Source organism: Mesoplodon densirostris, chromosome 7 (genome assembly GCF_025265405.1).
Source record: "Mesoplodon densirostris isolate mMesDen1 chromosome 7, mMesDen1 primary haplotype, whole genome shotgun sequence".
Taxonomy (NCBI): Eukaryota; Metazoa; Chordata; class Mammalia; order Artiodactyla; family Ziphiidae; genus Mesoplodon; species Mesoplodon densirostris.
The window spans coordinates 7,908,485-7,930,941 of record NC_082667.1 but is presented as its reverse complement, the minus strand read 5'-3'; the positions used below and the strand labels follow the sequence as shown (position 1 = coordinate 7,930,941).

Below are 22,457 nucleotides of genomic sequence, written 5' to 3'. Positions count from 1 at the left end.
TGGAGCTGTGAGCCTGAGACTACAGAGGCGGCTTGGGAGGCGTTCCTGTTGGTCTCGCCCCTGAGAGACGATTGGCTGACCTGCTGGGCCCAGGATGGGCCGGGGGCGGGTCCATTTAAAGACCTCGGGACAAAAGCGGTCGCTGTCTGTGCTCTGTGCAGAGACAGGTGCAAGCCCAGCTGGGCTGGGTCTTCCGCGTCACCGAGCCCATCTCCTGGGGGATGGGGTGGGCTGTGTTTCCTTGACGGACTTTTGAGAGCCCCCAACCCCCGGCGGAGCGGAGGAGACCATGGCCCCTCAGGGCTCCCGGGCCGAGCTGGAATTCGGAGGACCCCTGGGTAATGGGGCAGAGAGAGGGGGTACTTGCGGCCAGAGCTATGCGAGGGAGAACTGGAGGGTTGAGCTCTGAACGGGGATGGGGGCAGGGTCTGAGGATGAAAGGCTTTGAGGGGTATCGGGAGTCCGAGGATCTAGGAGTTTGCGGGGAAGCGTCTGGAGAGGGGGCTAAGGAGGAACCAGTTCTGGCGGCTGCAGAGCAGGGGGTTTGTGGCATGGAGGACCGGGCGGACTAGGGGGAACGGGAGCAGGGCCCTCGAGGGGACCAAGACAGCAGTCAGAGAAGGGGGCCGAGGGCTGAGAACGGGGTGTGGAAGGCGGCGATGGGAATGCTGACAGGGCCCTGGCTATGACAGGGCGCCTGTGAGGGTCCGGGAGAGTTGGAGAGCGGACCCCCGACGCGACTGCTCCCTTCCCCAGGCGCTGCGGCACTGATGCTGCTGCTCCCCGCCACCATGTTCCACCTGCTACTGGTAGCCCGCTCGGGCCCGGCGCGCCTCCTGGGCCCACCCCCTTACCTGCCGGAACTCGAGGAGCTGTGGAGCCCGTGGGCGCTGTTGCTGTGTCTCACCTGGCTCGGCCTGCAGGCGGGGCTCTACCTCTTGCCGGCGCGCAAGGTGCGGACTCGGCTCGCGGACGCGCGGGGGAGGCGGGCGGAGAGCGGGGGCTCGGCGAGAAGAAAGACACCCTCAACCCTTAGCTCCCTTTTGTGCCCACAGGTGGCCGAGGGGCAGGAACTGAAGGACAAGAGTAGACTGCGCTACCCCATTAACGGTGCTTGGGGGCTGGGTCCTTGCGCGGAGTTGTGGGGATGGAGCCCCAGGCCCGATGGGGAGGTCTGTGGAGATGAGCCCGCGACCCCAATTTCTATTTTGTGCCTCTTTTACGCCCAGAACAGACGTAGGGGGTTCCACTGGCTCCCTCCACACCCCTCCTCCCTCCACTCCCAGCACTGCTGTCATTTTATGCACCAGAGAAGTGGCTGGGGTGACCCTCCGAAAGCTAAAGTGTCTGACTAATGGCTCGGGACAAGGTCTGCGACCTCCCTGGGCTTTAGGCTGTGCGCGCGCGCTTGTGTGTGTGTGTGTGTGTTTGGGGGTGGGGGGGAGGGGGAGGGGCGCAATCCCCAGGTCTCACTCTGCTGTGATTCAGGCTTCCAGGCCCTGGTGCTGACAGCCCTGTTGGTGGGCCTGGGGGTGTCAGCCGGGCTGCCCCTGAGCGCGCTCCCGGAAATGCTCCTGCCCTTGGCCTTTGCGGCCACCCTCACCGCCTTCAGCTTCAGCCTCCTTCTCTATCTGAAGGCTCTGGTAGCCCCTGCCTCTGCCCTGGCACCCGGGGGGAACTCAGGTGAGAGGAGTCCCAGTAGGGTGTGGACGGAGCCAGATGGGGGTGCTTGCTTGCACCTCACCCTCCATTATTCTCCAGGCAATCCCATTTACGACTTTTTCCTGGGACGGGAGCTCAACCCGCGCATCTGTTCCTTTGACTTCAAATATTTCTGCGAACTGCGGCCTGGCCTCATCGGCTGGGTATGCTGGGCATGGCTAAGTGGGCTTCCAGCCAGGAGGAGGGGTGGGATGGGTGAGCAGTGCCTGGGAAGGGCAGGGCCAATATTGTGCTGACATAAATCATTAATTATTCATTCCACAAATATTTGTTGAGTCCATCATGTGCCCAAGCACTGCTCTAGGTACTGGGAGACAAAAGAAAGAAAAGTTACAGGAAAGAAAGAAAAAAATCTCGTCTTCATGAAGCCTACATTCTAGTGGGAAAGACAGACAAAAAATAAGTAAAATATGTATCGCATGTCAGGGGATGCTAAGTGCTATGGGGAAAAAGCAGTGAGGGAGTTAGGAGAGCAGGTGCAATTTTAAATAAAGCAGTCAAGCACAAAATCTATTTCGAGGGCCTTCCCTTGTGGCACAGTGGTTGAGAGTCCGCCTGCCGATGCAGGGGACGCAGGTTCATGCCCCGGTCCGGGAAGATCCCACATGCCGTGGAGCGGCTGGGCCCGTGAGCCATGGCCGCTGAGCCTGCACGTCCGGAGCCTGTGCTCCGCAACGGGAGAGGCCACAACAGTGAGATGCCTGCATACCGCAAAAAAAAAAAAAAGAAAAAAAATCTATTTCAAGGAGAAGAGAGAGTGATCCTGTGCTGCTTGCTGGTCAAAGAGGTGCAGAACTTCAAACTGGTCACTGGGTTTAGCAACCTGTCTGTCACTGGTAGCCTTGAAAACAGGCCAACTGTGTTTTTTTTTTGGTTATAATCACCCATACTGGACTGTGGTCAAGATTTCCTGAAGGGTTTCTTGGGCAAGGTCCCTGTCACCCTGGAAACTACCTCATCCAGAGATGGGAGGAGTGCTGGGCACTGGTCACAGATCTGGTCTTCAAGGCTGTTTCCTCATGTGTGAAATGGGATAAAGTAAGAGCTTCTTCCCAAGATTATTGTGAGGATTAGAGGTGGTAACCTGATTGGCAGCCTCAAGCCCAGTGCTACCAGAATGGGGGTGCTCAGTATAGGCTGGCTGCCAGCTAATCATTATCGAGCACTTACTAGGTGCTTAGTGCTTCACACACATTATGGTCCATGATTATCTCCCTTTTCTACATGGAGGTGGGGAAAATAGGCTTTAGAGAGGGTAAGCAGCTTGCCCAGGTGGCAAAGCTGAGATTCAAAACCAGGTCTAACTCTCAAGCCGGAAGTTTGCAGTCGCTCCCTACAGCGCTCTCCTAAAGGGAACACTGCAGGACACGGCAAGAGAAAACAGGTCAGGAGGTGGTCCGGTGCAGTCTCTCTGCCCCGGGTACAGGGGCCGGAGCCACTCAACAAAGGCCTGGAGAGTTAGTGATGGACAGCTGAGAGAAGGGGGCAGGCTGGCCACTGCCTTTCCAGGTGCTGCCACCTCTGTGGAGACAGACTGGGAACAGACTGCCCTGTCTCACCCTCTGTGTAACCCCTAGGTCCTCATCAACCTGGCCTTGCTGATGCAGGAAGCAGAACTTCGAGGGAGTCCCTCACTGGCCATGTGGCTGGTCAATGCCTTCCAGCTACTATATGTGGGTGATGCCCTTTGGCACGAGGTGAGGCAGGACTGGGCTAGGGAGGGAGAGGGTGCCTGAGGACCTCGTGGGGACTAAGCCAGTGCGTCTGGGTCCTGTCCCTGCAGGAGGCGGTCCTCACCACCATGGACATCATACATGACGGGTTTGGCTTCATGCTGGCCTTTGGGGACCTCGCCTGGGTACCCTTCACCTACAGCCTGCAGGCCCAGTTCCTGCTGTACCACCCAGAGCCCCTGGGGTTGCCCCTGGCCTCGGTCATCTGCCTCATCAATGGTCAGTCAAGAAGGGGCAGCGTTCTCCCTCCCCCTTTCATTCGTTCACTATTTATTCAGCACCCACTAGGTAGGTGCTAAGCCTCACACCCTTCTTAAAAGCCAAGGGCTAGGTCCTGGGTCTCCTGGCAGACTGAGTCTAGGCTGTGGGTAGTTGGTCAGGGTCAGAGAGGAGGCCCCTGACTGCCTGCTCACGCTTTCTCCCAGCTGTTGGTTACTACATCTTCCGTGGAGCCAACTCTCAGAAAAACACCTTCAGGAAGAATCCTTCTGATCCCAGAGTGGCTGGTGAGCTGGGTTTCTGGGGTGCCATGAAGTGAGGTCGGGCAGCTGGACTTACAGTGGGTCCCCCATCCCACTACGTGTCTTTCCCCAGACCTTGAGACCATCTCTACAGCCACAGGGCGACGGCTGCTGGTGTCTGGGTGGTGGGGTATGGTCCGCCATCCCAACTACCTTGGAGACCTCATCATGGCTCTGGCCTGGTCCTTGCCCTGCGGTGAGTGGTTTGGGTTGGCGCACGGCAGGGGCCGTTAAGTGTGTGAGGGGCAGAGGTGGAGTGGTTTGCATAGGGTGCCCAGTCTGGGTGTGGAATGGAGAACAGGGCTGCACCCTGGTGGAGGGAGTTGTCAGGGAGCTGGGGATGGACTCAGGGTGTGGCTGGGCCAGACCTCTGTGACAGCCTAGCACGCCAGCACTCCCTGCAGACCTTAGACCTTTCACCATGGAGCCCTGAGGGCCCTGTGAGCCATTCGCTGTGGAAACCTTTGTGAACTGGGGGGCTGGCTGAGTGGTCAGAGACCCCTTTCCCCACAGGGGTGTCCCACCTGTTGCCCTACTTCTACCTCCTTTACTTCACTGCGCTGCTGGTACACCGTGAGGCCCGGGATGAACAGCAGTGTCTGCAGAAGTATGGCCTGGCCTGGCACGCATACTGCCAGCGTGTGCCCTACCGAATCGTGCCCTACATCTACTGAAGCAGCTCCACGTGTCCCAGCTCGGGCCACGTGCCCACCCAGCTGCCAGCACACCCAGCACCAGGAGCCTGGACTCACCTGGCACTCAAGGGCCTGCACCCTACCCTGCTCTGAGCTCCGACAGGCAGAGGTGAACAGCCTGATAAGTGGTTGGAGCAAAAGGGGAAAACGAAGACAAAATGGAGGGGAGGGGCTGCTCTTCCTCCTCGGATAAACATCTGGAACGCTTGGTGCTGCTTCTCTCCCTTTCTGGGGCCAGGTTGTTTAAAAACTGGCTGGGTCAGCCCCGATCAGGGAGAAGCTGACAGGTGGTCTGTGGGCCCAAGCGTCTGGGGGTGGGTGGCACAACAGCTGTCACTCAGAAATGGGCACTGGCGACAGGGCAGACCAGTCACAGCTTTATTAATGAGAAAGAGTGTTCAGTTCAGCCAAGGAGCTCCTCAATGAGAGTCCTCCGGGCAGGTGGCAGGGGGCCTCCCCAAAGCTGCTCCAGCTCCCCAGTGAGGGCTGCCACCTCCACGGCTGCCACAGTGTGGGCTCGGTGGGCCCTGGCGCAGTCTAGAGCCAGGGGTGTGAGGGCCTCCTCATTTTCGTTGGTCCAAGACAGCAGGAACTGGCACTTCTTTCGGGCCCGGTAGAGGCGATCTCGTTCCTCAGGGGCCACAGCTTGTTTCCGGGCTCGGCCCAGGGTCTGTGCCAGGTCCCCCAGTGCTGCCAACGTGTAGCCTTTCTGGTTGGCCAGGCCCTCACCCAGCAGGATGAGGGCGGCCTCGCGCATGGCACCCCGTGTGCCCAGGGGTCCGGGGGGATGCTCGCCTGCTTCCAGCACGTGGGCTGCAGCCTGCAGGGCCTCCTCGGTAGAGGCGAAGACTTGCTGGGCGCCCAGGACTCCAGAAACGCTGAGCAGCGTGGCACAGAAGTCAGAGAGCAGAGCCTCGTCGCCGCCGTGATACAGGGCAAGAGTGTGTGCGTAGGCGAACAGCACGTTGGGCAGCTGGAAGCGCACGAGCGGCGACGCCCGGCCCCTGCTCAGGCTGGCCAGCGTGGGGATCCGGGTGGGCACGGCGGGAGGGCAGGCCCCAGGGACGTCTCCGAGAACTGGCTCGGCAGCCGCAGGCTCATCCTTCTCGGGTTCCGGTGGCGTCCTCGCAGGGGAGGGCTCCAGCTCCTCGGCGTCACAGCCCGGGGCATCACCCAGCTCCTCCAGAAGCCGCGGCCCGGCGCCGCGAACCCACCACCAAGGCCGCCACGGGGGCAGCAGCCGCCCGGCCTCGCCTCGGCTCAGCAGCCGCTCGAAGGCTGCCTTTTCGGCCGGGGCCAGCCGCTCCCAGAGTCCTGAGAGGCCGCCGGGCGCCGGACCAGGCCTGAGGCCTGCGTCCTCGGGCTCGTCCTCGGGCTCGTCCTCGGTCTCACGTTGCTGACGCAGCCGGAGTAGGGCGCTGGCCAGGCGGCTGGGAGAGGCGCTGCGGCCGCGCAGCTCTCCCAGCACCTGGTCACGGTAGAAGTCTTCGGCGCAGGTGCCATGCGCCCGGTAGCAGCGCAGCGAGCAGTAGGGCACGTTACAGCGAGGGCAGGTGTAGCGCGCTGGCTGGGCCTCCCCGGCGGGGCAGAAACCACAAGGCCCCGCCGGCTCCATGGCAACTGGCGCCGCACACCACCCGGGAACGCACAAGGGCAGCAGATCAGAATCTTCCGGCGCTTCTCAGTTACTTCCGCCTCTTTGCGGGGCCGACGGAGCGCTTAGTCAAAGCTCTTCGAGGATTCTCGTCAGTTTCCGCCCACACTCGGAAGCCAAGCCCCACCCCTCTCTTGAGCCGCGCTTGGGCGTGCGCCGGAACCGGTGGGGAGGTACGAGCTCAGTCTCGGGCTTCGGTGGAGCCCGGCCCTGCGCGGTGGGAGCGTAGGGAAAGTGCGTCCGGCGGACGCTTCGCCGGTACCAGCTCGCCCCCTAGTGGTCGCCTTTTTAGCACTATAAAGCGCTGCGGCAAAACCCAATATTTGCTAACCTTAATCTACTCTGGGCCACTAATTGTGCTAAGCCCATGGGAGATGAGGCGTCCCTGCGCTGAAGGGGCGGCCATTCTACTAGGGGACACAGACAAAGGGGAGAGTGGAAGAAGGCCAAGGTGGGGTACCTAGCCTAGACTGGGTGTGTTGGGGCATTTCCCCTCTTGAGAAGAAGCATTAACAAATATTTGAGCTCCTGCTTGACTTCCTCATCCAAATTTAAAGTGCAAACTTCACACTAGGCGGCGAAAACACACTGAAGAGCAAAATGAGATGAGGTTCCTGCCCTAATGGACCTTACAGTTTGTGGTAGAGTGCGGGTGACGACTCACCAACTGTGCCAAGTGCTGTGAAGCCTTGATCCATGGCACCCCTAAAAGTAAGCTCTGGTTCTTTGGTCCCTCACCTCACTCATATCCAGCCCCACCTCTAGTCAGCTCTGCCTTCGAAATACCTTGTCTCTATCTCAATTTGGATCATCTGTTTCCCTACCAAGATCTGGATAGATTTGAAGAGTCTGCTCATTTTTGCATCCCCTTCACCACTGGTGGTCTAAGCTACTTGCTCAACTGGATGACACCAACTTAACTGGTTTCCTTTTTTCTTGCCAGCCCTCCAGAAAAGTCAGCCAGAGAAAATACTAGATCCACCAGTCAGATCACATCAGGCCCTTGCTTAAAACCCTGACCTGCACTTGGACTCAAACCAAACTCCTCTCCACATCTGACAAGACCCTGCAGGATCTGCCACACTTTTGCACACAGGTCTCTTGGCTGCAACTCTCACCATCTCACCACTTGATCAGCTCCTGTTTGAGGTCTCACACACACCCCATCGTCAGAGACCTCCCCTAAGATAGTTATCTGTCACACTCACAACTGCTTACTTTCTGAGGCCATTAACACTTTTAACTAGTTTCCTTGCTTTCCTCACAAGAATCTAAACTCCTAAAAGGGATGGGGGCCAATTCTTTCTAGAAAGCTCACTGTAGAACTCAAAAATAGCCAATGTATTTGTGCACTTTCAAGAGGGCAGGTGCTGATCTAAGCACTTTCTGTAAAATCCTCAAAGCAACTCTCAAGAGATGATGGCAATGGACTTCCCTGGTGGTCCAGTAGTTAGGACTCGGCGCTTTCACTGCTGGGGCCCCGGGCCGATCCCTAGTCGGGGAACTAAGATTTCACATGCTGTGTGGCACAGCCCAAAAAAAGTCAGCCAGCCAGTGAATAAATGGAACAAGGATCCAAACTCAAAGCAGTCCAAGTCTAGAGCCCAAGGTCTTTACCCCATAGTATGCTGTATTCCAAGAGCCAGCAGGTCCAAAAAGCTTAGCAGAATGAATGAATGGGTATGCATGTGCTGCTAGGAAACTTGAATCAGCCCGAGAACTCCAATTCTGGGAACACTGAAACAATCAACTGAGCCACCTCACCTGTGATTAGGTTAGCGAGGCCCATCAGGTAATCAGAACAAGATCACTGCAGTACTAATGTAATCAGGCAATACTTTCTGAAGCTGGGGCAGACCACATTCCTGGTCTGGATTCTACTAAAGCCAAAGCTGGTTCCAAGTGCAGGGAAATGCTAGACTGGTGTTCCCCGATACATCTTCTACTCAATCTCCTCTCCATTGCTGCCGCTATAAAACCTCTCCCACCACGATGGTTCCTGCTATCTTCTGTTTAAAAGAAAAAGACCAGGGCTTCCCTGGTGGCGCAGTGGTTGAGTCCGCCTGCCGATGCAGGGGACATGGGTTCATGCCCCGGTCCGGGAAGATCCCACATGCCACAGAGCGGCTGGGCCCGTGAGCCATGGCCGCTGAGCCTACACGTCTGGAGCCTGTGCTCCACATAAGGGAGAGGCCACAACAGTGAGAGGCCCGCGTACCGCAAAAAAAAAAAAAAAAAAAAAAAAACCAAAAAGAAGAAAGTATTTGGAAGTTAATGATCAAGCTATTTGGCATTGGGATTGGAATTTTCCTCAACTCTCCATCTGAAGGGCTGGCATTTATGGTTACCAATTTTCACAGGAAGCTTTTTTTTTGTAGTTTACCACTCCTCCACCCACACATCCCTGCCAAGCCACTGACTCTCGACACCGCCAAGAAAGCCAAAATGAGGCCTCACTGTTTTTCATACCACCAGCCTTAGAAGCCACATCTCTCCCTGAGGCACTGCACGTGAGGGTGAAACAATGAGATGCTCGGGCTAAGTGACTTTATTAGAGAAAGCCAAGATGACAACGGACTTAAGAGTTGGCATTGGGGCCCTTCTTCTTGCCAAAGGTAGGCACAACATTGACAAAGCGCCGGTTGTACTGCATACGCCTCTTGGCCCGGCCCGTCTTCTTCTTCTTTTTCTCTTGTTTGGCCACCTGGGAAAAGGGAGGAATGATCAAACCTGGGTTGCCTCTTCCATGCCTTCCCTCAGGTTCATCGCCAGGAAGGGAGAAAGCAAACAGGGCAAGAGCCAAGGGTTTTGGCTTAGCTGTGCCAGAAGAAAACAAAGTCCAAACAACACCACTAATACTCTCACTCACCTTCGGTGTCTGACCTCTTACTTTCCCGGCTCGGGCCAGGGAACCATGAACTTTACCTGTGGTAGGAAAGGAGGACAGCAAGCAGTTAGAACAAGAAGGCCCCACCCAGCAGAACCCTTTCTCCCTCAACTCAAGTTTAAAGGCAAGATGGGCCCAACAGGGAATGAAAAAGTCACAAAGATTTGAATTCTAAGAATGTCTAGTCTGGTACATTCTGGGGTGTCACTTCAGAATCTTCCAGCTATTGACCTTAAGGCCTAAAGAGCACTTTGGAGATCTGGTCCGACCTCCTGATTTTAGTGAGTAAATTGGGACACAGACAAGGGTCTTAAGTGGTTAGTGACTGAAATAGAACGACACTCTGGCTCAGTCTCCCATGCACCTCTCAAAAAGTTCGTTCTGAGAGATGTAAACAGGAAGAACCACCCTGGACTGAACACACACCCTACACCCATGAGCTTACAAAGCAGTTCAAAACACAGACCTCCCCAACTCACCTCCAAGCATGCGGCCGGCTACTTCCAGAGTGCTCAGAGCCTCCACCCCACACTGGCCCAGGGTGGCCTCATCCTCTAGGGGCGTGCCTGCCATGAGCAGGACTTGATCTTCTGGAGCGATGCCCTCCAACGACGCTACATGAACCTACAGGGAAAAACGAGACTCAGCGTTCCCGCGGCGGGCGAGGATGAAAAACACAAAAGACCCCAGGGAGCACCACGGAGCCTTACCTTGATCTGGGCGACCGTCTCCTGGCCGGTCACCTCGAGAGTGTGTAGCTCCTGGGCGCGGACAAAGAGCTGCATGTTGGCGACTGAAAAAAAAAGGAGGGGGGGCACTTTTAAGAGAAGAAATACTCTGGGCGAGAGGAGGCTCAGGAAATGGGTGGCAGGCCGGGGACGACGGCGTCGAAAAGTAGGTAGTCTCGGGGTCTCACATGGGTAAGGCCGGGCCTGCCAGGGAGGTCGGATGGGGACTGGCCCGGCCCCCAGAGCAGCCCTTCTTCCCCTGTTTTTCCCGCGTTCTCTAACCTCGCGGCCAACCTGCGAGCCCTTCGGATCCATCCGTGGCACAAAGCTTACCTGAACCGCGGATACCGCTGCCGCTACCGCGAAGATGGAGTCGAGAAAGAGGAAGGAGCGAGGGCGCGCACGTCCTCACCGCCTGCTGCGTGTCACGTCACTGTTGAGCGACCGCCAAGGCCTCTGACTTTTGCACCGCCCTAGGCCGCCTGGTTCCGCCTCTTTGCGCTTTGCGCAGGCGTTCTCTCAGTCCCGGGGGTGGGGTGGGGCAGGGCGAGCCGGAAAGGGGGGTGCAGGGCGACCCGGAAGGGGGAGGGGGGGCAGGGCGAGCCGGAAGGGGCGGGACCAGGTTGGTTGCACGCGCAGAAAGCGAGTGTACGGGGGAGTTCAAGATGGCAGCGACCGTGTTTCGGGCTGTGCAGCGGGGCTGGAGAACCGGTGTCCCGCCGGGCTGCGGGCTGCGGCGACTGGTGAGAGCGCTGAGCCTGAAGCTGGGGGCAGAGGGCTGGGTGGAGGCTCACTGTATTTCTTGTAGTCTAAAAACCGCGTCCCTACCTAGGGGGCACTTTTCTGGAGCTCAGATAAAAGATTGACAGGGAAGGTGGCAGGGCTTGGAGCGCGTTTCGGAGTGTGGGGCTTGAAATATGATTGGAGGACAACTTGAGTTAGTTAGAACTGGGAGGTGCTGCACATAGACTCTCGCTGCCTAGTTTTTTGAAGGGGAAACCGTACCAGAGTGTGGGAGTTGGCCCCAGATCGTTGGCGACACTTCTGAGAACCTAGGACTCACGATATATAGGCCACTTCATCTTCTCATCCTCATTGTACCACTGGGGCCTATCAGGAGTCCAGTGTATCTGTTGGGAGGACAGACTCCGGAATGTGACCTTAGGTAGGTTGTTTGCTAATGTCTTAATCTTTCTTGGATGTACACAGGAGGGTAATAAAATAACTTGGTAATAAACCTAACTTGTCGAATTAAGTTGTAAGCACTTAGTGCCTGGTAGTGTCCATATGAGGCCGAAATATTCCAGGTGAGGGAGGGTCACATCGGATGAGTGTGAGTGGGAAATTATCATGATTGCTGAAAGAGCCTAACCCAGAACTAGAATAGTTCAGTAGAATCTTCACAGGAAACTTTAAAATACTGAAAAGTGCCGTATTGGCCACACTTACGGTTACTCAGCTTTTCAGATGTATACACACACTTCTCATTTGAGTCCCACAAAAATCCTGAGAGAGGCAGGCCCTTGCGAGTTCCTGAACTTCTTTTTCGGACCCGCTTGTACCCTGCACCCTGGCAAACTGAAGTCTGGTGCTTTCCTACCTCCAGCCTTTTATATTTATACTATTCTCTCTGCTTGTCATGTTTCCTTTTTCTACTTAACTGAAGTTCTCCCTATTCTGGGGTGGTGGATGGGGCGTGGGGGATGGGTAGGCTGATGGAGAGATTTTTTTTTTTCCCCTCGGAGCCAGACCCAGGGGCCTCCTGATTACCCCAGCTTCGTGGAGTCTGTGGATGAATACCGTTTTGTGGAGCGCCTGTTACCCCCCACCAGCATCCCAAAGCCCCCAAAGCATGAACATTATCCCACTCCTAGTGGCTGGCAGCCCCCCAGAGGTGAGCTGGGTGATGGGGATGGCTTGAAGGCTGCAGGGAAACATCCCCCTCCCTAGAGGTCTGTCTGCCCTGGCTGAGGCTCTGTACTCCCCAGAGGGTTCAGGACTTGTGTTGAGATCTCTCAGAGCTAGCATCTGTCTTACATTCAACAAAGGGCCCAGGATCGGAGACCTGTTTGGCTAGTACCCATCCATCCCCACTACTGGGGTGAGGTCTTCCCATGTGGGAAAAGTGAAGCATAGAGAGAAGACCCAAGAATTTGGACCCCCACCTCCACCCCCGGCCATAATTGAGAACACAGCTTGGGAGGTGGGCAGTTCTGGGTCCAAATTTGGCCTTGCTGTCCATTGCCAGTATGGTTGAGTTAGTCACTTAGCTTCTCCCAAGCTCAGTTTCAGCAAAATAGAGATCATTTGCTCAGCACATAAAGCATGTCATGCAGAGCCCAGCCTGTGGTAGGTGTTCAGTTCTTATAAACCCCCATCCCTTTGTGCCAGAGATTGATTTTAGCCTCCCCTACCCAGTGGAGAAGGGCAAGGATTGGCTCCAGAGGGGGACTCAAAGATCCCGGGAGGCATAGCCCTGACCTCGTTTCTTCTTGAGCACCTTCTGGTGCCAGGCCTGTGCTGGGCCTTGAGGTACCAGGGTGAACAAGCTGGTCCTGGCTCTAAACTTAGGGAAAGAGCAGGTCTCCTGATCTGAAGTCTGGAGGTAGCTTTGCCGTTAGGTTCACTGACCCCCTGCACACTCTGAGGAGAAAGGCCTTGGCTGAGGTGAGATGAAGTCTGGGAACATTTGATTTATCATTGTCCCTCTCTGTCATAGACACCCCACCCAACCTGCCCTACTTTGTGCGACGCTCTCGTATGCACAACATCCCAGTCTACAAGGACATCACGCATGGAAACCGTCAGATGACTGTGATCCGGAAGGTGGAGGGGGACATTTGGGTAAGTGGGTGGGTGGGTCAGGGTCCGATTCTGACCTTTCAGGGCTGAAGGGATGGGAACCCTCTAGAGGGAAAGGTGTGACCAGGCCTGATTCATCCTCTTCCCCCAGGCCCTGCAGAAGGATGTGGAAGATCTTCTGAGCCCGCTGCTGGGGAAGACACCTATCACCCAGGTCAATGAGGTGACAGGTACCCTTCGGGTCAAGGGCTACTTTGATCAGCAGCTCAAAGCCTGGCTTCTGGAGAAGGGCTTCTGAAGCCCAGCTGAGCAGCCTGCACGACCAGCGTCCCCCTGCGGCTGGAGTGCTGGGGATCTCAGGAGGAGGGGAGTGGCTGTTGAGGCAGCTGGGGGAAAGGGGCAGAGACCAGGGCTGAGGGCCTTGGAGCAGGCCTTGTTTGCATCAAGGAGGAAATGGGACTCTGTATAGGTGCCAGCACTGGGGAAGGGCTGTCTAATATTGGAGACCCACCAGGAACAGCCAAACTAGGGGTGAGCATTAATTCCTCCATCCCCGCCACTTGGGTATGTTCCTGCTTTCCCTTCATTGGAGCTCCTTGGACTCAGCTATTCAAGCTGTAGAGGTTGTTGACTGCCCCTGTGTTGGAAGCAGTAGCCCAGCCCAGTTTACAGGAGGGTAGCACAGGGCAGACCCATTGGACACATTCCTTCCTTGACCCGCAGACCCTCACTGCGGCCAAAAAGTCCCTGAGCCCTTGCTCTAGGTCAGACCTGACTTGGTAGAGGCTACAGAGAACACAGCGCGACTCAGACACGGGTCCTGGGGGTCTTCAGTTCCAAGGGTAGTGCACGTCAGCCCCTCGGCTCATTCCTTTTACCCGTGGAGAGGCAGAAAGGCCAGTTACCTCTATTCCATTCTATATTAAGAGTTGGGTCTGACTGGGTTTCCAGCTCCAGCAAATTAAGTGATTAGCTTTAGCTGGTCTGCCCACAAGGGGCTCCTTGAGAGCTCGTAGCAGCCCAGCACAGGGCCATCCTTCCCCGGTTGCTGACCTAGTATCAAGGCTGGACGGGGTTTGCAGGCAGGAAGATGCTGACCTTTTGTCCCTGCCATCCCATCCCACCCCAGCCAAGGAACCTTCACACTTGCCCCATCCTTGGGAGTCACAAGGGCCAAAGGCCTGAGTTCCACCCCACCTCAGCAGCAAGCTGGCTTAAGACCGGGTTCAGAGCCTGGCTCCCCTACTTGCTCTGACCTAAGGCAGGGTATTGAACCTTTCTGGGGTTCAGTTTCTTCATATGTAAAATGGGTATATCTTCCTAATACCTTAATATTCAACATTGTGCCCAAGAACAGTGCTGGCTTGTGTAAGTAAACCCTCACTCCTGGAGATTCCAGGCCACTCTCGAGTCTATGGCCTGAGTTAAGAAAAAGGAGCATGGCACACTGATCCTATCACACCAGTTCCACCAGTCATTAATGCAAGTTTTTATTTGGCTGTATATACAATTTAAGCTATTAAAATTTGTACAGTATTTACAAATTAAATAATCATCTGAAACTGTCTCCAGCAACTCCTGTAACACAACACCGAGGGGCAAAAGACAGGGGCAGGCAACGCCTGGGCTCCTGTCGTCCCCACCTGGCCCAGAGCCTTTTCTAAACTGGAAAGACAGGGAGCTTGGCACTCCTGCTCCCCTTTCCTGGGGTCAAGCATTCAAATTCAAAGACAAAATTTAAGCCAAAAGACAATAGCAAGGAAGTAATTCCAATTCTTCTGAACTCAAGAAAAATTCTTTAAGTTAAGAAGTTGCCTTCTGTAGGTTCTGGGGCTTGCAGTGGTTCAGAAGCAGACACAAGAGCCCTCAGCCTAGAGTGAGGCTGCACAGTGGCTGCTGGGTGAGACCAGGGACAGTCTCACCTTAGACGAACTGCAGGGAGAAAAGGGCCTGGGGGGGAGGGGCAGAGCAGGGCCCTTCAGTGCTGCCGGCCTGCTCCTCCACCCCAGACACTCCTTTCCCTGAGTTGTGTGGTTGCCAGTAAGACATGGAAATGCCACAGGGCACAAGGGGCACAGCCACCACCACAGAGGGCTCCTGGGGAGTTCGGGTAAGAAAAGGACATCAGTACCAGTCTTGGTGGGTGGGCCCGGGAGCAAGTTCCTGGCCTACCTCCAGCCCCCGAGTCCACACTTAGGAACGGGAGCTAATACTGTTCGGCACTGCAGCGTGACTCCACACACGGGGGGCTCGGAGGGGCCCCCCTTCTCCCAGAAAGGGGTTGGGCGGGTCAGAGGGCCTCTCAGACACTGCACCTGCCTTCGTGGCCCCAGCAGAACACAGGGCTGAAGGGTTGGAGAGGAAGGCTGGAAATGACCCAAGATCCCCATGGCTGCCCGGGACTGTAAGGGCTGGAGTCAACTGGGGCCTCAGGCCTCTTTCCACTTGGTCAGATGCCACCTCCTCTGTCTCAGAGCTGGGGGTTACTACTCCCTGGTGCAGATAGAGAGGGAGCTGGCACTTGGTGGCAGGACGTGTTCCAGCGAGGACTGCTCAAGAGTGGGGGCAGGGGCCAGGACTGGGGCAGTGTCAGTGGGCAACAGGGGACTCCAGCTTTTGCAGGCGACGGCGGCGGAGCTCTGCTGCATCAGGCTCCCCATCCTCAGGCAGCTCCTCGGTGCCCGCCGACTCAGGAGCTGGGGACAGAGAGGTCCAGAAGCGGAACCCAGAGAAGTCCCCTGCCCCACCCCACTGTAGGCTGACCGCAACTACCTGAAGGCTTTTCAGGTTCAGGGGCTGGTGGGGAGGCTCCCAGGGATGGGGTGGTGGCCTCGGAGCCGGGGGTGCTGGTGGAGAAGGCGGCAGTGACAGCCGCAGGGGCAGTCTCCTCGGGGGGGTTGGCTGAGCTGGCAGGCCGGGGGGGCCTAGAAGACAAGGGGCCAGAGGAGGGCCTTGGCATCCTGGCACGACTCGAGAGGTTCTGCCCTCCGTGAGCCTTGCAGGGTGCGCTCCAGCACCCATGTGCCTCGCAGCCCCAGTGACTGGCAGACACGACTGAACACACGTTGACTGAATTCTTGGAATTCTACGCCACAGATGGATTGTAAACCACTTGCAGGGACCGTTGGCCTTGTTCACTGTTACACTGCAGAGTTGCCGCTCTGAGAGGCCAGGCACCTTCTAGAGTACCAACTAAGACAGTGCACTGAATAACACACGAAGCACGGAAGTCTCAGACTCAAGCTCCCCTCCAAGTCTGTACCGACACTGCTGGGTGCCAGGCACTTTGTACGTGTCCCCTGCGAATAGGAATTAGAACTCTATTCAAATAAGGTAATGAAGGTCACAGAGCAAGTAATAAGATCAGGACTTGAACTCGGGCCGAGCTGGCTCCAAGTGACTGTATTTGCTGTCTCAGATCAGGGGCAGCGATTCCCAGTCAAAGTGTCACCCTGTGTCAAGAGAGTATACGTGATTAACTGAAGTACTGGGAACTATATATGAGGACAAGATTCGAGGATAGCTCTCTAATAAACACCACTCCTCTTTAGATCCAGACAGGCCTTCTGCAGTGGGAGGATAAAAAGGCACCAAGAACCCCGACACCTTGGGTGTGCCTACAGATAGAATTCCTGAATCGACACATATCACAGGGTGGCAGGAGAGAAAAAGGCCCAGAACCACTGCTGGGAGCCTTTTCTCGGCAGCCCCACACCCCTGCTGCCCACTCTGGCCCCCATGTAGACGGACCCGAGGGAGGCGAGCACGGTGAGGTACTGGTTGATCTGCAGCATGGCGGCATCCAGCAGCGTGTGGATGTTGCGCAGGCTCTGTAGCCGGGCCTCCAGGTGCTGCCGCTCGTGGCCTTCCAGAGCCCGCAGCTCCTCTGGAGTCAGCCCAGCAAAGCCGGCAGGAGGCACAGGCATCGGGGGGAAGGCTGGAGAGAGAGAGAGGGGCTCAGCCTGGGCTGCCCGGGCCTGACACCCCCCCCACCTCCCAAAACCACCCCAAGAGCGGCCCAGCTTACCAAAGGGTGGAGGCAGTGGCATGCCCATCCAGGGGGGAGGGAAGGGGAAGCCTGGGGCAGGGCCAGCGTCAGGGGTGGAGGCCGAGCCAGGTGCTGGGGCAGAGGCAGCAGAACCAGCTGTGGTTGTGGCTGCTCCACTGGGCCGAGAAAGGGCTGCGAGAGAGCAAGAACAGGAAGTTATCTGTTCTGAGGGGCCTCTGCCTCCCTCCCTTCCACCGCCCTGGCTGGCGTGCCACCCAAAAGACTCACCTGCACTGGTGGACGGAGGGGCCACAGCGTCTCCAGAGCTGGGGGGAGGTGGGACAGGAGGAAAGGGGCCCATGGGGGGCCACAGCGGGAACATGCCTGGAGGAAAGGGAGGCAGGAGGCCCTGGGCGACTGCAGAGAGAGGACGGGGTGGTGAGAAAATGTCCAAACTGAGATAGAGCCAAATCGCAGGCAAGGGACCAGGTGTTGGGGCTCTGTCCTCTCCTCCCACAGGCCCTCTCTGAGACCAGCCCGGATCAGACATGACCGCAATCATCTGCGTCTCTTCCTGTGACCAGCCCCCCAGCCCCAGACTGAGCTTCGAGGGCAGGGACTCTGATTCACCTCCGCCATTTCCCACTCCCAGTCTGGGGCGAGAGCCCAGCAGTGTGCTGGATGGCCAGATGAGGGCCACTCACAGTTGGGGGGCTGGGGCAGGAGTGGCGGGGGGTGGGGGGCAGGTGGTGGCCCCTGATCCGCAGGCTCAGGGGGCGGTGGTGACTGGGTCGGCAGCGACGCCCGAAGGACATCCATACGGCAGGTGGGGCAGGTCTGCTGCCGCTGGAACCAGGAGCGCAGGCAGCTGGGGGTCAAGACCAGGCAACAGTTAGCAGGTGCCTAGGGGTCTGCCTTCCAAAGCCACTCCCTGCTGTGCAGGCTGCTCAGGGCATCTCCACCTGGTGTGGAAAATGTGGTTGCAGGGCAGTCTCTTGGCACCAGTCACCATCTCTTCTCGGCAGATGATGCAGACGTTGTCCATCGCCTGGAGTTCCTCTGGGGTGGCGTCTGGATACCTGGTTAGGACAGACCGAGGACGCGTCGAGACCAGAGCTGCAGGCAGGGCACCTGGGGCACAGCTTGGGCGAGCAGCTAGGACACGCTCACTTACAGCGTGTTCATGTTGCGGATAGCTCGGCGAGACATGATGGCATCTGTCACAGCTTTCTTGAACTGCCTGAAAAGACAGTTTCAGTAGAAGGAGGGAGACGGAGGGGAGGGGTCAGAGCTGTGGCAGGGCAGGGCTAGGCTCACCTCATGGCCAGGTACATAGGCCGGATGGCAAAGAGAGGGAAAGTGTGCACCTTGATCATGATGGTCATGAAAGCCATGTACAGCAGAACCTTGATAAAGCCTGGGGGCAAGGGGTGCAGAGAGCGGCAGGTCACAGGACCTGGTAGGCAGGGCTGGGGGCACTGGTGCAGGTCAGGGGAGGCCAGGCTCGTCTCACCTGTAAACAGCTCCGTGTAGAGCATGTACACGGCCTTATTGTCCCAGGGATTCTCGCTCTGGAGGTCCACAGAGTGCAGCACGTACTTGATGAAGATGGTGAGCACCATGGTCATCAGGATGGCATACTGGGGGTGGGGGACGGACATAAGGACACGGGCCCCGGGCTCCAGCCAAACTGCTGTCCCCAGGCCCGTGCACAGCGGAGTGCCACAGTACAAGCACAGGCTTGGACACAGCCGGGGTCCTCCTAGCTTCTCCACTCACTAGCTAGTATGACTTTCAGCGACTCGTAGACCTCTCTGAACCTCAGTTCGCTTGTCTGTAAATGACAGAATTAACTGTTCCTTTATAACAACGTTGTTTTGCTGATTAAAAGAGATGCAGGTCAAGTGCTCAGCACAGGGCCCGGCATACAGTAAGCACTCAACAGACGTGAACTGTTGTCCCTGGACACGTTCTTCCTTTGCTGGGGACACACCTCCCCAGCTGTCCATCAAGCTAATTCCTTCTGTCCATCAACAGCCAGCTCCTCTGGCACCAACTTCCAGGAAGCCTTCCCTGAGCGCCAGGTCAGGGCTCCTCCTCCACACGCGCCTTTCTGCGCCGTCCCCACTCTCCTAGGAGCGCGTAGAGGGCAGGGGCTGGGACTGACTGATGGCTGCTCCTTGGTGGCCCACACGGGCTGGCCACAGAGCAGGTGCTCGATAAAGGTTTGTCAGGGCACAACAGTGCCACCTTGGGCTTGTCCTCCCAACCTCCCAAGCCAGTTTTACCTCAAAGCCAAACACCAGCTGCACAGAGGCCCCACGGGTCAGGATGCTGTGATAGGCATGGCTGACGAAGAGGAAGTCCAGGATACCCAGGAGGAACATAAGGGCTGTGGGGACCCCCCAAATGGGAGGTTGGTGGGGTCAGCCCAGGGCCTGACAGCCACTTCCTGCTCTAAGACAGCTCCCACCCTCAAGCCCACCATGGCCCCAGCCATCTAGTCAGGTGGGTACACTCCACTGAACCCAGCCCCCTGGGAACTCCAGTTCTGCCTAGGGGTGGCCCAAGCTCCAGGTGAGGAGGCAAAGAGCTAAGGGGCTAGGCAGTTGAGAAGCCCTGGAGTGGAACAGGCAGAGATGATGCAAATTAGCTTCCTAAATTATCTTTCCTGTACAGCTGAGGGCCGAGGGCAGCCTGTGCTCTACGGTACAGGTCCGTCCACGGTTAGTGACTTTTCACGTTCCAGTCCTCCATGGCGCCTCTTCTCCCTCCAGCTCCCTCCTCTCCACTCCCACGGGTCTCACTCACAGACAATGCGGCAGTGAAAGAGCCAGGAGATATTGGGGCTGCGTTCCATCTGAGGCAGAGGAGAGAGGGGGCCCGTCAGGAAGGCTGGGGCTCACCCCATGTCCCCAACCCAGCCCTCACTCCACAAGCCTGCCCTCCAGCCCTCTGTGGGTTCCAGAGAACGCCCCCCAACCCCCGACCCAACTCACAAAGTCCACACGGTCCTCAGCCAGCCAGTGAAAACACTTGAGGAAGAGGAGGAGAGTGAAGAGCGCAACAAAGCGGGGGCTGAAGTCATCCCGAAAAACAGTGAAGGCCAGACAAGTCTCAGTGACAGCATACCAGGAACGTTCCAGAAGATGCTGCAGGTTGGGCAAGGAATGATGTGGAACTCAGACATTCTGCTTGCCCAGCTCCCTGCCCCTCACCTTTGGAGCCATGAACATCTCACCTCCATCTCTGCTGCCCTCAGCTGTCCGAAGAACACCTTGCCCATCACCTTGCCCAAGAGGAAGACAAGAACGAAGGCCTGGATGTACAGGACCTAGGAGTGAGGAGAGGCTATGGTTTGAGGTCACTTTCTGCTTTGCTCTGTCCGGGGCTCATCATTCAGGAACCTCTCCACATCCCCATCAGAGTTCAAAGTTAGGCCTGGCAGCTACTTCACTTGTCTCCTACTTACCTGACCTTTAGCCCCACCCCTGTCTCAAACAGACTCCTCCTTCCCTCCCAGGGAGTTCCTCCCTCCCTGAGCCCTGAACTCACTGCCATGCTGGGGCTAGACTTGGTCAAGTACACCACGGTGGGGTAGAACTGGTGCTTGAGGTAGTAGGCATGAGCCACCACGGCCCCGGTCAGCGCCAGGCTGGCCGCCATCATCACGGCGGTGCGGAACATTGCCCTGGCCTAGGGACCTGCAGGGGGAAAGAACCGTGTGATGCCCATACTGTGCACACCTAGCACAGTGCCTGAGACGCAGTGCTAATAAACAGGAGAAAGAAAAGGAAACCTCACTTCGTCCTCACCACCATCGCATCAAGAATAGCATATACTCCCCCATTTTACAAATTAGAAGACTGAGACTCAAAGGGGTTAAGTGATCACACTGACGCAAGGCCAGCAGCCTGGGTTAGTCTTGTTTCAGATCTAGGGCTCTTTCCACGCCGCCTGCCAGACCGCCGCCTCCAGGGAAAAGTGAGGAAGGGCAGCAGAGTCGGAAGAGGAGGGAACTGCTCCCAGTGCCCCTAAAGTGACGGTGATGGAGTGGGATGCAAAAGCAGAAATCTCCCGCAGCGGGAACGTGCGGCCTGGACCGGGAGAAGCCAAGGCGCTGGGGGGCGCAGCCGGGCAGGCGACAGCGCCGGTGACAGCTCCGCCAGGGTGGGCAGCTCCGACGCGCGCCCCGCGGGAGCGGGCGGGGTACGTCAGCCTGGAACCCTGGTGCTCCCCAAACCCCAGGGCAGTGTCAACTCGGGGCACCGGAGAAACGGCCGACAGTCAGGATGCAGGGGCGGGACGGAGAGGGACCCGGGTCGCCTCCACGGTCGCGCACCTGTAAACGCCAGGAGCTGCGAGCGTCGCAGGCGGGGCCGGGACTCTGAGAGCGGCCGCGCGGGAGCCTGTCTACGGCCAGATGACAGGCCGAAAGCGGGCGGCGGGGCTGAGGGGGCGCGCCGATCCCGGAGACCTGAAGGGGAAAGATCCAGGTCCCGACTCCAACCCCAACCCGGGCCCGACCCCGGCCCACTCACCAGGAGCCCAGCGCCGCGAGCCCGCTCAAACCCCGAGACTGCGGAGGCGACTCCGGTTAACAACACTCCCCACCCACTGCGAGCCGGAACTTCGGGGGTGAGACACCTCACTTCCGGCGGGGCGGGGCGGGGAATGGATCGTACCAAATGCCGCTTTCCCTTGCCCGCGCAGCGCGCTCCCTGCGGTGCCGGGAACAGTAGTCCCACCATCCAACTGGGGTTCGTGCTCACGGTTCGAGCGACAGATGGGAGAGGTGGTCTAAGCGGAATAGGGCAATCCGGAGAGGATTAGAGACTCCCTATTTATTAGTCACAGATGGTATCGTCTCCACCTCTGAGTGGACTCAACCTCCGGAGGACTCGCAAAGCGGCTGGATTCGGTGGGGGGGGGCATTGTGCGGGCCGTACCATTTGGAGGGGTGAGTATGCAAGGGACAGACATTACAGGCCTAAGAGAAATAAAGTGTCTTAGAGACTCATTCCAGGGAGATTCACAACAGTTTGACAAATCAGACGCTTTCTAAGAGAACTGGATTCAGGAAAGAAGCATATGTCTCCTCCTAGATCACCCCCAAGTTGTGTGGGAGTGAGTTGGGTCCCCGTGGCTGCTACTGATTGCTCGAAATAGAGTTACGCGGACCAATAAGAAAAAGAAAGGAAAATCGCTGGCCTATAGAAAGAGAAAAGCAGGTGAGCGGTTGCTAGGGGCGGAAGGTAGCGTTGCCTAGGGCTAGGTCCAACCCGTGTGGGCCGAGAGTAGAAAAGGCGCAATCCGTGGGCGGGTGTTCCGAGTCTGCCCCAGGGGACGTTTGTTTCGCTGCGAAAGGGATCTGTGCCTGAGACTGTGGAGAAGGCAGACCTTTCATTCCGGCTAATCTTGGGATGGGAGTGTTCTGTGCAAAGGGACGGATTTCAACGTCGCATGCCCGCACCCCTCCCCAAGCCTACAGCTTTGCTGTCCTTATGTCATTCAGTCCTGGGCCGTAGGTGCAGCTCCCCCTGGTCTTGGCTGTTTATGTCTGCTTCGCAGCCGACCCAGTCGGCTCGTTGACAGAATGGAGCTAATACACCCACTTTGTGCCTTGCGTTTTCCTCCATCATCTAATTTAATCATCAGTCACTAAAGTTAATAAGCTAGGTGGTGCTATCCTCATTTTACGTGGGACCAATTGAGGTTCAGAAATTT

The 22,457-nt window shown here is 57.2% G+C and overlaps 5 protein-coding genes across 9 annotated transcripts; 2 read left to right on the top strand and 3 right to left on the bottom strand.

Moving 5' to 3' along the window:
- The first annotated feature begins 133 nt into the window (after positions 1-133).
- On the top strand, positions 134-4,753 carry TM7SF2 (transmembrane 7 superfamily member 2). 3 transcript variants are annotated; one of them, XM_060103756.1, is made up of 10 exons: positions 134-338; positions 757-953; positions 1,056-1,110; positions 1,489-1,683; positions 1,762-1,865; positions 3,300-3,419; positions 3,506-3,674; positions 3,881-3,961; positions 4,050-4,172; positions 4,490-4,753. In XM_060103756.1, the coding sequence occupies exons 1-10, from the start codon at positions 290-292 to the stop codon at positions 4,648-4,650; spliced, it is 1,254 nt and encodes a 417-aa protein (XP_059959739.1). In that variant the 5' UTR covers positions 134-289; the 3' UTR covers positions 4,651-4,753. The 3 variants fall into 3 exon arrangements, with proteins under 3 accessions (XP_059959739.1, XP_059959740.1, XP_059959741.1); XM_060103757.1 differs by having other exon boundaries at positions 4,555-4,639; XM_060103758.1 differs by lacking the exon at positions 1,489-1,683.
- Positions 4,754-5,035: 282 nt separating this feature from the next.
- ZNHIT2 (zinc finger HIT-type containing 2) lies at positions 5,036-6,358 on the bottom strand. The gene has a single exon (XM_060104531.1). It carries the CDS (start codon positions 6,284-6,286, stop codon positions 5,075-5,077), a length of 1,212 nt encoding a protein of 403 aa, XP_059960514.1. The 5' UTR covers positions 6,287-6,358; the 3' UTR covers positions 5,036-5,074.
- A 2,497-nt stretch (positions 6,359-8,855) lies between these two features.
- FAU (FAU ubiquitin like and ribosomal protein S30 fusion) lies at positions 8,856-10,385 on the bottom strand. The gene is made up of 5 exons (XM_060104449.1): positions 10,274-10,385; positions 9,923-10,005; positions 9,692-9,836; positions 9,195-9,250; positions 8,856-9,029 (listed from the first exon to the last, which is right to left on the bottom strand). The coding sequence occupies exons 2-5, from the start codon at positions 9,995-9,997 to the stop codon at positions 8,904-8,906; spliced, it is 402 nt and encodes a 133-aa protein (XP_059960432.1). The 5' UTR covers positions 9,998-10,005; positions 10,274-10,385; the 3' UTR covers positions 8,856-8,903.
- A 180-nt stretch (positions 10,386-10,565) lies between these two features.
- On the top strand, positions 10,566-14,299 carry MRPL49 (mitochondrial ribosomal protein L49). 2 transcript variants are annotated; one of them, XM_060103641.1, is made up of 5 exons: positions 10,566-10,683; positions 10,924-11,105; positions 11,686-11,834; positions 12,660-12,784; positions 12,894-14,299. In XM_060103641.1, the coding sequence occupies exons 1-5, from the start codon at positions 10,606-10,608 to the stop codon at positions 13,038-13,040; spliced, it is 681 nt and encodes a 226-aa protein (XP_059959624.1). In that variant the 5' UTR covers positions 10,566-10,605; the 3' UTR covers positions 13,041-14,299. The 2 variants fall into 2 exon arrangements, with proteins under 2 accessions (XP_059959624.1, XP_059959625.1); XM_060103642.1 differs by lacking the exon at positions 10,924-11,105 and having other exon boundaries at positions 11,690-11,834.
- A 939-nt stretch (positions 14,300-15,238) lies between these two features.
- Positions 15,239-21,355, bottom strand: SYVN1 (synoviolin 1). 2 transcript variants are annotated; one of them, XM_060103640.1, is made up of 16 exons: positions 21,272-21,355; positions 20,286-20,434; positions 19,972-20,064; positions 19,730-19,882; positions 19,542-19,590; positions 19,019-19,122; positions 18,244-18,370; positions 18,048-18,147; positions 17,905-17,970; positions 17,693-17,809; positions 17,435-17,598; positions 17,019-17,147; positions 16,770-16,922; positions 16,493-16,679; positions 15,515-15,666; positions 15,239-15,438 (listed from the first exon to the last, which is right to left on the bottom strand). In XM_060103640.1, the coding sequence occupies exons 2-16, from the start codon at positions 20,415-20,417 to the stop codon at positions 15,332-15,334; spliced, it is 1,833 nt and encodes a 610-aa protein (XP_059959623.1). In that variant the 5' UTR covers positions 20,418-20,434; positions 21,272-21,355; the 3' UTR covers positions 15,239-15,331. The 2 variants fall into 2 exon arrangements, with proteins under 2 accessions (XP_059959623.1, XP_059959622.1); XM_060103639.1 differs by lacking the exon at positions 21,272-21,355 and adding an exon at positions 21,073-21,257.
- Between the last annotated feature and the right edge of the window lie 1,102 nt (positions 21,356-22,457).

Excerpts from the sequence above, each read along its gene's own strand:
- MRPL49 (XM_060103641.1), top strand. The coding sequence starts at position 10,606 with ATGGCAGCGACCGTGTTTCGGGCTGTGCAGCGGGGCTGGAGAACCGGT. Across the intron at positions 10,684-10,923 it reads GCTGCGGGCTGCGGCGACTG|TTTTTTGAAGGGGAAACCGT; the intron begins GTGAGAGCGCTG and ends CTCGCTGCCTAG. Across the intron at positions 11,835-12,659 it reads TGGCTGGCAGCCCCCCAGAG|ACACCCCACCCAACCTGCCC; the intron begins GTGAGCTGGGTG and ends TCTCTGTCATAG.
- TM7SF2 (XM_060103756.1), top strand. The coding sequence starts at position 290 with ATGGCCCCTCAGGGCTCCCGGGCCGAGCTGGAATTCGGAGGACCCCTG. Across the intron at positions 3,675-3,880 it reads GGTCATCTGCCTCATCAATG|CTGTTGGTTACTACATCTTC; the intron begins GTCAGTCAAGAA and ends GCTTTCTCCCAG. Across the intron at positions 3,962-4,049 it reads TTCTGATCCCAGAGTGGCTG|ACCTTGAGACCATCTCTACA; the intron begins GTGAGCTGGGTT and ends GTCTTTCCCCAG.
- ZNHIT2 (XM_060104531.1), bottom strand. The coding sequence starts at position 6,286 with ATGGAGCCGGCGGGGCCTTGTGGTTTCTGCCCCGCCGGGGAGGCCCAG.
- FAU (XM_060104449.1), bottom strand. The coding sequence starts at position 9,997 with ATGCAGCTCTTTGTCCGCGCCCAGGAGCTACACACTCTCGAGGTGACC. Across the intron at positions 9,837-9,922 it reads AGACGGTCGCCCAGATCAAG|GTTCATGTAGCGTCGTTGGA; the intron begins GTAAGGCTCCGT and ends TTTTCCCTGTAG. Across the intron at positions 9,251-9,691 it reads AGCCGGCCGCATGCTTGGAG|GTAAAGTTCATGGTTCCCTG; the intron begins GTGAGTTGGGGA and ends TTCCTACCACAG.
- SYVN1 (XM_060103640.1), bottom strand. The coding sequence starts at position 20,417 with ATGTTCCGCACCGCCGTGATGATGGCGGCCAGCCTGGCGCTGACCGGG. Across the intron at positions 19,883-19,971 it reads TGAGGGCAGCAGAGATGGAG|CATCTTCTGGAACGTTCCTG; the intron begins GTGAGATGTTCA and ends CCCAACCTGCAG. Across the intron at positions 17,599-17,692 it reads AACCACATTTTCCACACCAG|CTGCCTGCGCTCCTGGTTCC; the intron begins GTGGAGATGCCC and ends CTTGACCCCCAG.